Here is a 12,004-nt window from a genome sequence, read left to right on the forward strand (position 1 = left end):
CACCTTTCATGGATGATAAGATTAAATCTTTCTCTGACTGCCTAGGTAATAAGTTCTGTGCTATTTTATCATAATCAGAAATGTTTTAAAATGTCTTTACAGCCACAAATAAGAAGAGTAATTCAACCAAGCCAGCTCGGTCCAGTATAGCAGGTAGTCTGTCACTTCGAAGAGCAGTAGACTCTGGGGAAAACAGCCGTTCAAAGGGAGACTGTCAAACTCTGTCTGAAGGTAAGTTTGGAGAGTTCAGAATGTGATTTTGGTGGGTAGATGTCTGTTACTCGAAATTGATCTTATGGTATAGCTTTAGACTTCTAAAGGCACCAAAAATGCTGAAACTCAATTTGAAAGTTCCTTGATCACACAGAACAGACCCATCAGTAAGAAAGTGCAGCCATTAGACTCCATATTCTGGAGCCCTGAATCTTTAATAGCTGGCAACAAAGAGACTAGGATATATTTTAAAATTGTTTTTGGGTTTTCCCGCAGTTTAAAAATATATGTATAGTGAGATCTCCTAACGTGGCAACTAGAGAGAGAACTTTTTGTTTGTTTGCCTTCTTTCTGAATATCCCCTTCATTTTTTGTAGGCTCCCCAGGAAGCTCTCAGTCTGGGAGCAGGCACAGTCCTCGAGCCTTGACACATGGCAGTATCAGTGACATTCTGCCAAAATCTGAAGACCGGCAGTGTCAAGCTTTGGATTCAGATGCTGTTGTGGTGGCAGTTTTCAGTGGCTTACCTACTATTGAAAAAAGGAGAAAAATGGTCACCTTGGGGTAAATTAAGTTCTTTTGTTTATGTAATGGAATAAGAGCTAATAGTTTTGTTTGGCACTTTAAGTCTACAACGTAATGAACATAATACATTTCTAGTTTGTTAATTTTTTAGCAGACAGTTTATTCGTTGTATTAAAATGTAACTTTTCAAGCATCAGAGACCTTAACTTTTTTCTTTCTTAACAGAATGAGATAGTACCAGAAGTTCCGTTTAAATACATTAGAGCTCATTTTCACTGAAGTTAGGATAATAATGTTATATAACCTTGGGTGACCTCTGCCTTGTGACATTTTTGGGTCAACTTTTTTTTCCATCTGTCCCATATTTTTCAGAGACATTTGTGCTATGCTATATTATGTCCCATAGGTCTTTTACATGAATTTTGTATAGAACAAAGCACTTCTGGCGATTTTATTTTAAAACTGCTTTTCTGCTTTCATCTCACCTTTTTTTTCCCTTTTATGAAAGTGTCCTCAAAACACATAGTTGGAATTTCCCGAAAGGATATATATATATGGTTATCAGTACCTTTATCTCTCTCCCAGGAAACATAAACTCAAATCCCAGTCATGTCACCCAGTCGATATTGTCAATTAAACTTCCATCCATTTAAAAGAGAGTGATTATGGAATGTATTGTCTGTGAATGTGCTAGGTGAACCATTAATATCCATCTGCTGATCTATTATATGGATATTAAATACATTTCTAATTTTAAACAATGGAATAATTCTACCTTGGAGGCTTTGAAAAGAACTTTGAATTAAATTTAGAGAAAGATTAATATCCCTTAAGTTTACTTAATTGTATAGTTTTAAGATCTGGATAATTACCAAATCTAATAGGACAGCTGGTGGCTGTTTTCTGTTTTAGCTCAAGTTTAAGCAGTGGAAGGGTGTTACAATCATTGGAGATTGTCTTGTCCTCCCCATTTCCTAGCCTGGTTTTATACATGTTCCTTTCAAGATGAAGCTGCAACTAGTTTTTATATTTTGTTATGGAGATTTATATCTGCCTTTAGTCATAAAGATTAAATGTGTACGAATGTGCACTTTTTTCTAGATTGTAAAATCCTGTATAAATGTGTAAAGCTCATAGCTATAACCCTCATTTTACAGTTAATCATACTGCCAACCTGGGTCATGTGGTGTTTTCCAGCTTGTGTTTTTTTTCCTTGCCTGATTTAAGGTAGTGTAAGCAAAAATTTTAAATGCTAGTAATAAATGGTTCAAAAATGGAAGTTAAAAATAGAATATTAAGTTAAAATTTCCCCATCTTTGTCTCCTCTCTGCTTTGTTTTCCAGCCTTCTGCCCACACACATCCCTGCTGTTTTTAATGTTTTGTATATGCTGTCTTCTCAGCTTTCATGCGTATTTAAGCACTATTTAAGTGACCATATAGCTTTTTTAATACAAAAGGTGCACCTTGTTTTCTCACTCAGTATACCTCACAAGTCTTTCCATATTGGTGAGAACATGTTATTACGGACTTCTATTTAGATTTAGTTTTAAATTGGAATTCTTATTGAGATAATTGTAGATTCACATGCAATTATAAGAAAGAATAGAGAGAGCCTGTGTACCTTATCCAGTTTCCCCTAATTATAACATTTTGCAAAACGCTGATATATTATCACAACCAGGATATTGACATGGATGAAATCTACCACTTTATAACCTTTCATTGTGAGTCTTCTAGTGAATCTTTTAAAAGTAAAACTTGAAATTTAGTATTAAACACCAGTGCCCTATACCCTACTTAGTTTGCTCAGTTTTTGGACAGGAAAAAAATCTAGGTTATTGTATCAGTGACTAGTTGTACAAGAATATCAGGTTATTTTCTCCCTCTTTGAGGACTAGTGTTAAAGGAGGTCGTCTGGAAGGAATGCAAATGACTGATTTGGAAAATAATTCTGAAACTGGGGAATTACAACCTATACTACCTGAAGGAGCTTCAGTTGCCCCAGAGGAAGGTAAGGAATGATAAAGTCATAGTTGGCGGGAGGCGAAATAATCATCTTTTTTTGGTGGTGGTCGGAAGTGGTTGGTTTAGTAAAACAGTTACTGAGATGTTATCTACTGGCTGACATGCTTGATCTGAAAACAGCATTCGTCGTGCCACTGAGTTTGATTTACTAGGACATTAAGCATAGTGGAAGGCAAAATGGATCATTGACTACATAAAAGGACATCTTACTAGAACAGGCATTTACAGGGGGAAAGTCTGCAGATACTTCATTCGCTCATTCATTAAATGTGTTATGCTACCTACATGATAGGCATTGAAGTTTTGCTAGATATGAAAAGATTAAGTTGGATATGTTCAGTGTCTTACGGGAAAAACATGCCCCAAAACAACTAATTAGAATATTAAATGTTAAGTACCTCATCTTTTAAAGTCAGTCTTGATTAATGTTTATAGATTACTTTGCTCTTTGAGAAGGATTCCAAACTTTAACCGTTTAAAACATCCTTTATGGTAACCAACTTCTACTCTGCCAGTTCACTCTCACATTTCTAGTGTTTGTCTACATGTTCTTCCAGGTCCATTATTCTTTATCTGAAAGCGTCGAAGACTTTTTTGTAATTTTGAGTTAACAGAAGGTGCTTGAAACAAGGCTATATGTGTTGCCCTTGCTGGTCCTTCGTATGTTAGCAGAAAAGCACGTCAGCTTTATTAATGATATTTCACACTGAGATGTTTCATTTCTTAGTGAAACTCTGCCACCGACCACCTCTGCACTTATTTGAATTTCAACGATCGATGAATTGTAGCTCAGAGCATATATAAAAGGTGCCAGCATCTACCTCTGACTGCTCTGTGAGTGTGTGGGGGTGGTGGCATTTTCAGGTTTTTCAGTTAAAGCACACTAAACATTTTGGTCTTCCATCTTAGTTGGTGCTCCTGTGGTGGGCAGCATTATTTCAGTAGAAATTACATGGAAAGGATTTTTAAAGTGAAGTGTTGATTGTTAAAACAACAGGAAAAATATATTATGATTGATCTTTATAGAAAGGACCGATAAGGATTAGCTAGTAGGGCTTAGCTAGTCTCCATGTATTTATACATACTGATTATAGATTGTAGTGGCTTAAATTGTTTTAGCATGTGCTGGAATTCTAGGCTCCTTCTACTTATGCACCATCTGTGAAATGCTTCTAATTTGTCTGGCATTGCTTTGATGCTGGTGATAAAGTAATTCCTGAACCTACTGTCTAGTTCAGGGTTTCTCTACCTTGGTGCCATTGACGTTTTGGGCCAGGTGACTCTTTGTATTAGGGGCCTGCCCTGTGCACTGTAGAATGTTCAGCGGCCTTCTTGGCTTTTAACCACTAGGTGCCAGTAGTACCTCCTCTGAATTACAGTAACCAAAAATGTCTCAAGACATTGCCACATGTCCCCGGGGAGGCAAAATCATCCCCAGTTGAGAACCACTGGTTGAGTTGAAAACTCAAACCAGGGGTGACAACTCCTTAAGAATCACTTGCCAGAGTGGGTCATAGTTACAAATGGGAGCAAGTCGTTCTCAAGTATGCTGGGTATGTGTTGGTGGTGGTGGGAAGGGAGCAGGGAGAGCAATTGAAGACCAAAAAAACCAGGTGTTAGAGACCAGTTAATAGCCAATTATAATATGGAATGATGAGTGCTGTGATGGGGTATATAGGGAGCTCAACTAACAGGTATGTAATAATAAAAATAATAGATAATATTTGCAAGCCCTCATTAGTTATTAAGACTGCTAAAGACTTTACCAGTATTATGTTTTCTCAGTACAGACCTACATGGTTACTTTATTAAATTGATTTTACAGATGAGCAGGCTGAAGCCTAGAGATGTAACTTCCCTTACTCAAAGTCACAGAGCCAGTGCTCTTAACTATCACCTCTCTACTAACCTAGTCCACACTTGGAAAGATCATCCTAAGGGATGACTATGAGTTAGTATGAGTTGTGAAGACTGGTGAAAGATGAGGCCAGAGTGGAGGCAGAGGTCAGATCATGAGGAATTATACTGTATGTCTAGCTAGAATTTGGACTTTGTCCTTTGAATGGAATATAAGCAAGGAGTGAAATAATAAAATTATGTTTTAAAATTCCTACTCTGGCTGAGTTGGGGGCTGGGAATGGGGTGTGGAACTCTGGGGACAGGAAGACTGGTAAAAGGAGAATGTTAAATTAAACTTGGACTTTTAAATTTCAGCCTTCATCTCATAAATTCACATTTTCTCAGCAGTTTTTCTATGTAAATAGCTAGTTAGCACCAAAAAACCCCATACGTTTTGACATTAGTTCCATTTCTTTTTTTAAAGCTAATCATTAACAGCTTATTCTAAACTGGAGAAAGGCATGTGCTTGGCCACATTTCGGATCTGCTCTGCACTTTCAAGTCTTTGAATCTGAGATTTAGTGCTGTCAGTGTCACTCAGTAACACATTTTTTCTTACGTAAGGAGTGTTGTAGTGATGCAAAGCACCTAGAACTCAATAAGAAAAGTTACTGGAAACATGCAAATCAGTAGTGCCAGGAAAGTCCGCTATTGCAGTTTGTTGGTATCTAAACAGCTTATTTGCCACTAGAGTCCCAGGATAGGCAGTGAGGAGACTAATTGATAAGGCTGGAAGAGGGGAATAGGTAAACTAAAGGAGCTCTGTGCCTTTTGAAATTTGCTTTGTGAGAGGAGAATGGGGCCTTACTTACTGCTGTGGGTATATTCTATCATCAGCAGGAGCCAGTTCTCAAGAAAACCTTCATTTTTTGCACCGGTAAGCCTTGGTGAAAAGTTGAGTGGGGTTGTCTTACATCTGTGCTTAGGAATAACGAGCCTCTTTAGTCTTAAGCAGAATGCCTGAAAGAAAATTTTCTGTGGTAGGTCACTGTAAATTGGTGTCTCTCTCCTCTCCTCTTCCTCCCTCCCGACTGCTAGGCTGTTTGAAGAAACGTTAAATTTTTTTTTAAAGTTTCCAGTTTTAAAGCTTAAAGTTTTTAAAACTTTAAAATTCTTTGTGTTTACTAGTTGGGAATTTGGTACAACTAAAGTGGTCTCTTAAACGTTCCTGAGAGTCAGTAAAAAGTGACTTTTCTTAGACTTGACAGTCATCAACAGGCCTTTTCCTTTCTAACTGGGATCATATGGGACAACCTTGTGTTAATCTCCTAGTTAATGGCTGGATTGCAAAAATCTTGATTTCCTTCTCACACACCCCCTCCCCCAGTTGATACCTACAGAATTCCTTAGGTAGACCGGTCTCTTCCTTGTTGTATCTAAAACTGGAGACTATGCGATTGGCTTCTGCTGAATTAGCACAGTCCTTTTCAATTAAGTCAGGGTGTCACCCATCCCAGGGAAAGCCATGGCATGCCTATTGCAAACCTTACTGGCACCCTATCTAAGAGTAATACACAAGTCTGATGCTCCAGCATCGCTGATCCCTTTGGGTGTATCAAAGAAGACATAAGTTACAAAAACCCAATCAGCTGGTTTAAGCAATAGAAAGATTCACTGTCTTGTATTAACAAGAAGTCTCACCTAACTCTGGTAGGGCAGTTTCAAGGCTGCAAAATTTACCTGCTTAATGTCATCAAGAACTCATTTCCTCCCACCAGCCCCGTCCCCCCGTCTTTTGCTCTGCCATTCTAAGTGAGTTGGCTTAGCTCCCCTCAGGATGGCAAGGTGGTTGCTGCAGCTCCAAACTTTATATGGAGTCAGAAAGACATTCTGGGAGTAGGGGAGGATTGTTTCATTTTATATGTCTCTGCTTATCAGTGTTTATCAATGAGAGCACATCTCATTAATCAGTAGTGAAAAAAAAAGGAAACTTGGCAAAGTCTGAACATTTGGTTCCCCTCCCTGATCCATTCCACGTGGCCACTTGGAGAAGGGAAGACAGCTGAACAACACTGAGGTTCTGCTGGAAAGGAGGAAGGCAAGTGAAGCATTAGTGTTTGGTCTACCAGGTGGTTAATGTATTTTCCAAGCAGCTGAAGTTTGAGCACCCCTGAATAAGGGCATTATAACTCAAAAGTTAGCTTTGGACTACTGAGCATCTAGTGGATACTCAAAAAATATGGTAGGTGATTGATATAGAAATACCCTATTTCACATTTTACTTTTTTTTTTTTTTTGCGGTATGCGGGCCTCTCACTGTTGTGGCCTCCCCCGTTGCGGAGCACAGGCTCCGGACGCGCAGGCTCCGGACGCGCAGGCTCAGCGGCCATGGCTCACGGGCCCAGCCGCTCCGCGGCATATGGGATCCTCCCAGACCGGGGCACGAACCCGTATCCCCTGCATCGGCAGGCGGACTCTCAACCACTTGCGCCACCAGGGAGGCCCCACATTTTACTTTAAGATGCAGGGTTGATTTTGGGGTTTTTTCCCCCACATGAACATCTCTGAAGCATCATCTTCCATTTAATGGTATCTTACAATAATTATCATTGACAGCCAGTTTTGTGAAAACTTGTTGACACCTTCTGGTGAGATTAAGAAAGATCCTGTATTCAAATTTCTTATAGTTGGTGAAATATCACTAGTTTGCTTTAACCTTTACTTAATGCAGTGGGTAGACATTGCAATGTGTGGGGCAAGGCACATAGCAAATAGCTTGTGACCTGTTGCTTGACAGTAGCTACTTTCACTTCCAAAAAATGAAAGTATTTGACCTTATGTTGTGTTTACGTGCTCTCACTGATGTCAATGGGTTGTACAGGACCTGGTGACCCCATAGGTCAACTCTTAAGCTAGAGGTCAGGAGACCAATTTGTTTTTCTCATTACATTCACAGAGCTAGGGAACTTCAGATCTTAGGACTTGATAAAAAACCAAGTAGTGTTTTCATGCAGGAATTTGTTTCCAACACTTCTTGGGAAATGCATGTTTTTCTGAATCCTAAGGAAAGTAAGTCAAGAAATCAGAAAACTGGAAAAAATTATTCTAGTTCTCCCGTTAGAGTTAATCTTAACAGTCAACACAGAAACATGGGGACTTCCTGGCGGTCCAGCGGTTAAGACTCCACGCTTCCACTGCATACTTCAAGTTTCAAAAGCAAAAGCATTCCTCATATTGGCATTTTTTAAAATAGATTTATTTATTTTTGGCTATGTTGGGTCTTCATTGCAGCACACGGGCTTTCTCTAGTTGTGGCGAGCGGGGACTACTCTTCGTGCACGTGCTTCTCATTGCGGTGGCTTCTCTTGTTGCGGAGCACAGACTCTAGGCGCACGGGCTTCAGTAGTTGTGGCTCGCGGGCTCTAGAGCGCAGGCTCAGTAGTTGTGGCGCACGGGCTTAGTTGCTCCGTGGCATGTGGGATCTTCCCGGACCAGGGCTCGAACCCGTGTTCCCTGCATTGGCAGGCGGATTCTTAACCACTGCGCCACCAGGGAAGCCCCCCATATTGGTATTTTTGATGTGATTCCATGTAGTGCTATAAACCTTACTAAGAGTTCTAAGTGTACATTATTCAACTATTACCCAGTAATGTTCACAGCATTTTCCAGTATTTGAATATTCACTGTAGGCTACAGTTCTTGTAAATACTACAAACTAACCAAGAATTTTAAAAGATATATAAATTTATTAGAGTTTGAAAAATATTGTAAGTGTTTAAAGAATAACTTGAGATTTGGGGAATTCCTGAGAATTCCAGTTCCTCGTTTGTGAATCCTGGAGGTTAATATATGTCAGGAGTTCAGAAACACTAGTACCAAGAGGTCAAATTTGTGCCTAGAATTTCAGTAACTTATGTGGGTTTTAGAGTTTTCAGCAGCAGTTCCATGAAGGGCCGGAAGGTGGAGGTGGTGCTTCATGCAAGTCGCTGGTTTAGTCTCTAAACAGTGAAGTATCACTCTTGACTCTTGAGAGCAGGAAAGTTTTTTCCTTTGCGTAGTAAGGAAATTTCAGAAACGTCCACACATCCAGCCTATCTTCAAAATATTTAAGGGAGAAATAGTACTACACAAACTCTTATTGAAAACAGAAGAGGAGGACTTCACCAGTAAAGCCACCTGGGGCTACAGTTTTCTTTGTTGATCTTTTGTTTTTCCCCTTAAAATTTATTTATTTATTTTTGGCTGCGTTGGGTCTTCGTTGCTGCAAGCAGTCTTTCTCTCTAGTTGTGGCGAGCGGGGGCTACTCTTAGTTGCGGTGCACGGGCTTCTCATTGCAGTGGCTTCTTTTGTTGCAGAGCACGGGCTCTAGGCGCACGGGCTTCAGTAGTTGTGGCTCACGGGCTCTAGAGCGCAGGCTCAGTAGTTGTGGCGCACGGGCTTAGTTGCTCCGCGGCATGTGGGATGTTCCCGGACCAGGGCACAAACCTGTCCCCTGCGTTGGCAGGCCGATTCTTAACCACTGCGCCACCTGGGAAGTCCCAGGGAAGTCCCTGTTGATAGTTTTTTAAGCTACAAATTCTGTTTCTTTAATACTTAAAATACCTATTCAGGTTATCTATTTTTACCTGAATGAATTTTGGTAGTTTGTGTCTATCAAAGAATTTGTCCATTTCATCGGTGTTCTTGATATCAAGAGCATAAAGTTTTTTATACTGTTCCCTTATTACCCTTTTAATGTCTGTAGAATCTCTAGTGATGTCCCCTCTTTTATTCCTTTCTTTTGCTCTCTTTTGTCTTGGTCTGCCTAGAAGCTTTTCAGTTTTATTGACCTTTTCAAACAACTCTTGTTTCAGTGATTTCTTTTTCTTTTGTTTTCCTGCTAATTTAATTTCTGTTCTTTATTTCCTTTTACCCAAGTTTATTTACTCTTTTTTTTCTAGTTTCTTAAAGTAAATGCTTAGACCATTACTTTGAGGCCTTTTTCTCTTCTAATATAAGCATTTGATGCTGTAACTTTATCTTTAAGCACTGATATAGCCACATCACCAAACTTTTGATATGTTGTACTTTTATTTCCATTCAATTCAGAATGTTTTTCATTAATTATGGAAAATTCTTGGCCATTTTCTCTTAATATATTGTCTCTCCTTTGCTGTCTTTATGGCTGTCTAGTTGACACAGTTTGAACCATTCCTTTTTTATCCCTGTGTTTCTTAACCTCTTTTTTATAATGGCAATCTCATTGTTCTTTAAAACTCTGGTTAATTTTCTCAGTTCTGTCTTTAAGTTTTTCAGCCTTGCCTAAATTCATCTATTAATAGTTTAATTTTAATGACTATATCTGAAAAGTCTAGTAATTTAAAAAAATCCTTTTCTTTTCCACATTAAACAGAATTTTGTACTGTTTTATTTTTTGAAAAAATTCGTGGTATTGTCCTTCTATTTGTATATCTGCTGACTCTTACTTCAAGTAGATTGTCTGCCTTGTTTGTAAATTTTGATTGGAACATAACTTTTTGAGACTTTTTCTACCCCTTGTGAGAATCATCCCCCCCGACCCCTGCCGCCACTATAATTATTGTGACCTGGATTGTGGAAGCTTCCCACCAGAGAGGTCTTTTAAATATGTTTCAAGACTATTCATGAGCATTTTTATATCTGCTTTAGTCTGTGTTAGATAATTTCAACATTATCTCTGTCATCTCAGCACTGATGTTCGTTCTTGTCTTTACCTGGTTTTTCATACGGTGAAGCAATTTTGGATTGTATCCTGGACATTTTTAGTATGATTTTATGAGACTCTGGGTCTTGTTTAAATCTGCCAATTTGTTGGTACTTCAAATTCTTGTCTACACCAATATGCCTGTCCCTATTTACTTTTCAGAATCCTCAAATAGCCACTTCATGCATTCTGTCCAGGTTTTATAGCTGCATTCAGTGGGAAAGATGGGGTGGAATGTGCTTGCTTCATCTTACATAGAACCTTCCCTCTAGAGGAATAAATTGCTTTATTCGGATAAAGCAATTTTAAATTGCTTTATTCGGATCACACTAGCTCCTGACCAGTTTTTATGTTACTTTCCTAAGATTTGAACCTCAACCTTAATCCCAAACTTAAATTATGCACACAGGCCTTAGTTTGAATTCTGAGGTGAGCTGAGCCCAGAAACAAGACAAAATTCCCTGCTGTCTTCCTGTGACAGTAGACAGAATTATTTAGTTTATTCTTTCAGTAAGAGTTTTAGCTTTTTGCAGAGAGTACAGTTTTAGTCTCACTTTCAACTCCCTTTCTATGCTGGATCCAAAGTTTTTTTTCCTATCCCCAACAGTATTAAAGACTTCCGCATCAAGCTCTCTGGGGCAACTGCACCTACCCCACTAGTTTTCCTTATCCTTTTTGTCTCTATGCCTATGGATTTCCATTCGTTCTTTTAAATATAGCTGTTCATTAAAATTTTTAAGTTTATATTTTATCTAGCATTTATAAGGGTTTGTAGCAGAAAGATTTTCAGATTTTCTTGATCACTGTCTTGTTGAAACAGAAGTACTTTCTGTACTATAAAAATTCTGTAGAACTTTTCTTTTAAAAACCTACTCATATGCAAAAAACAAAATTGGATGCCCAAATGGGATAGTAACTCATTTATTGCTAAAATTACTGGATTTTTTTATACACACAGCTAGATATAAGTGTAAATATATATTTGTATTTATGAGTGTTTATATATGTTTTAGGCTAGAAACTGTCGAATCAGGATTAAAAGAGCTGTTATCTCTTATGACTCTAGGGGGGAAAAAACTATGTTTGCCTTGGAAAAAGTGTTCTCAGTATAATGAAATTAATACTGGCTTAAAATTCTAACTTTTCAGGTACTGTGGAAAGGGCAGTTTTAATTTTTGAGAACGAAAATAAATACTGCCCCAAATAACTAAGGAGAACTTAGGTTTGTGTGGTTACTTTTTTCTTTGTTTGCTTGGTATCTTCTGTTTTCTTGGCATTCAGTGTAAAATTCACTAGGAATCTCAATTTAGGATAGGGAGATTGCCTTTTTCTTGCAGTGGTTACTTGTCAGAAACATGTTCTCTGCTTCTTTCCTGCCAGGAACGAGTAGCGACAGTGATATTGAATGTGACGCTGAGGACGAGGAGCAGGAGGAGCGCGCCAGCCTGGGCAGATTTAGCGACTCCTTCGTGGCACGGCCCCCGGATGAAGGTGCAACCCATGATGTCATTTCACGGGGATTAATAAAACCATCTCTTCTGCTGCTGTTTCCTTTGCTTCTCTTTCTGCTGCTGCTTCTTCTGCTTTGCTGCTTCTGCTGCTTTTTCTTTTTTAAATTATTGTCATTTGTGAGACGACATTCTGTGGGGTAAACTAAATGGTGCGTACTGAAAAAATTT

The 12,004-nt window shown here is 38.8% G+C and overlaps 1 protein-coding gene across 7 annotated transcripts in view; it reads left to right on the plus strand.

Annotated features, from left to right (window-relative positions):
- The window catches only part of TRIM37 (tripartite motif containing 37), a 147,178-nt gene that overhangs the window by 107,902 nt on the left and 27,272 nt on the right, over positions 1-12,004 (plus strand). For 6 of the 7 annotated variants that reach the window (XM_060082872.1, XM_060082873.1, XM_060082869.1 and 3 more), the window contains exons 20-23: positions 103-231; positions 591-777; positions 2,632-2,750; positions 11,706-11,816. In XM_060082872.1, coding sequence (XP_059938855.1) covers positions 103-231; positions 591-777; positions 2,632-2,750; positions 11,706-11,816 — 546 coding nt within the window. The remainder of the gene's footprint in view (positions 1-102; positions 232-590; positions 778-2,631; positions 2,751-11,705; positions 11,817-12,004) is intronic. The other variant, XM_060082870.1, reaches the window with a different exon arrangement.

Source organism: Mesoplodon densirostris, chromosome 18 (assembly GCF_025265405.1).
Source record: "Mesoplodon densirostris isolate mMesDen1 chromosome 18, mMesDen1 primary haplotype, whole genome shotgun sequence".
NCBI classification, from domain to species: Eukaryota; Metazoa; Chordata; class Mammalia; order Artiodactyla; family Ziphiidae; genus Mesoplodon; species Mesoplodon densirostris.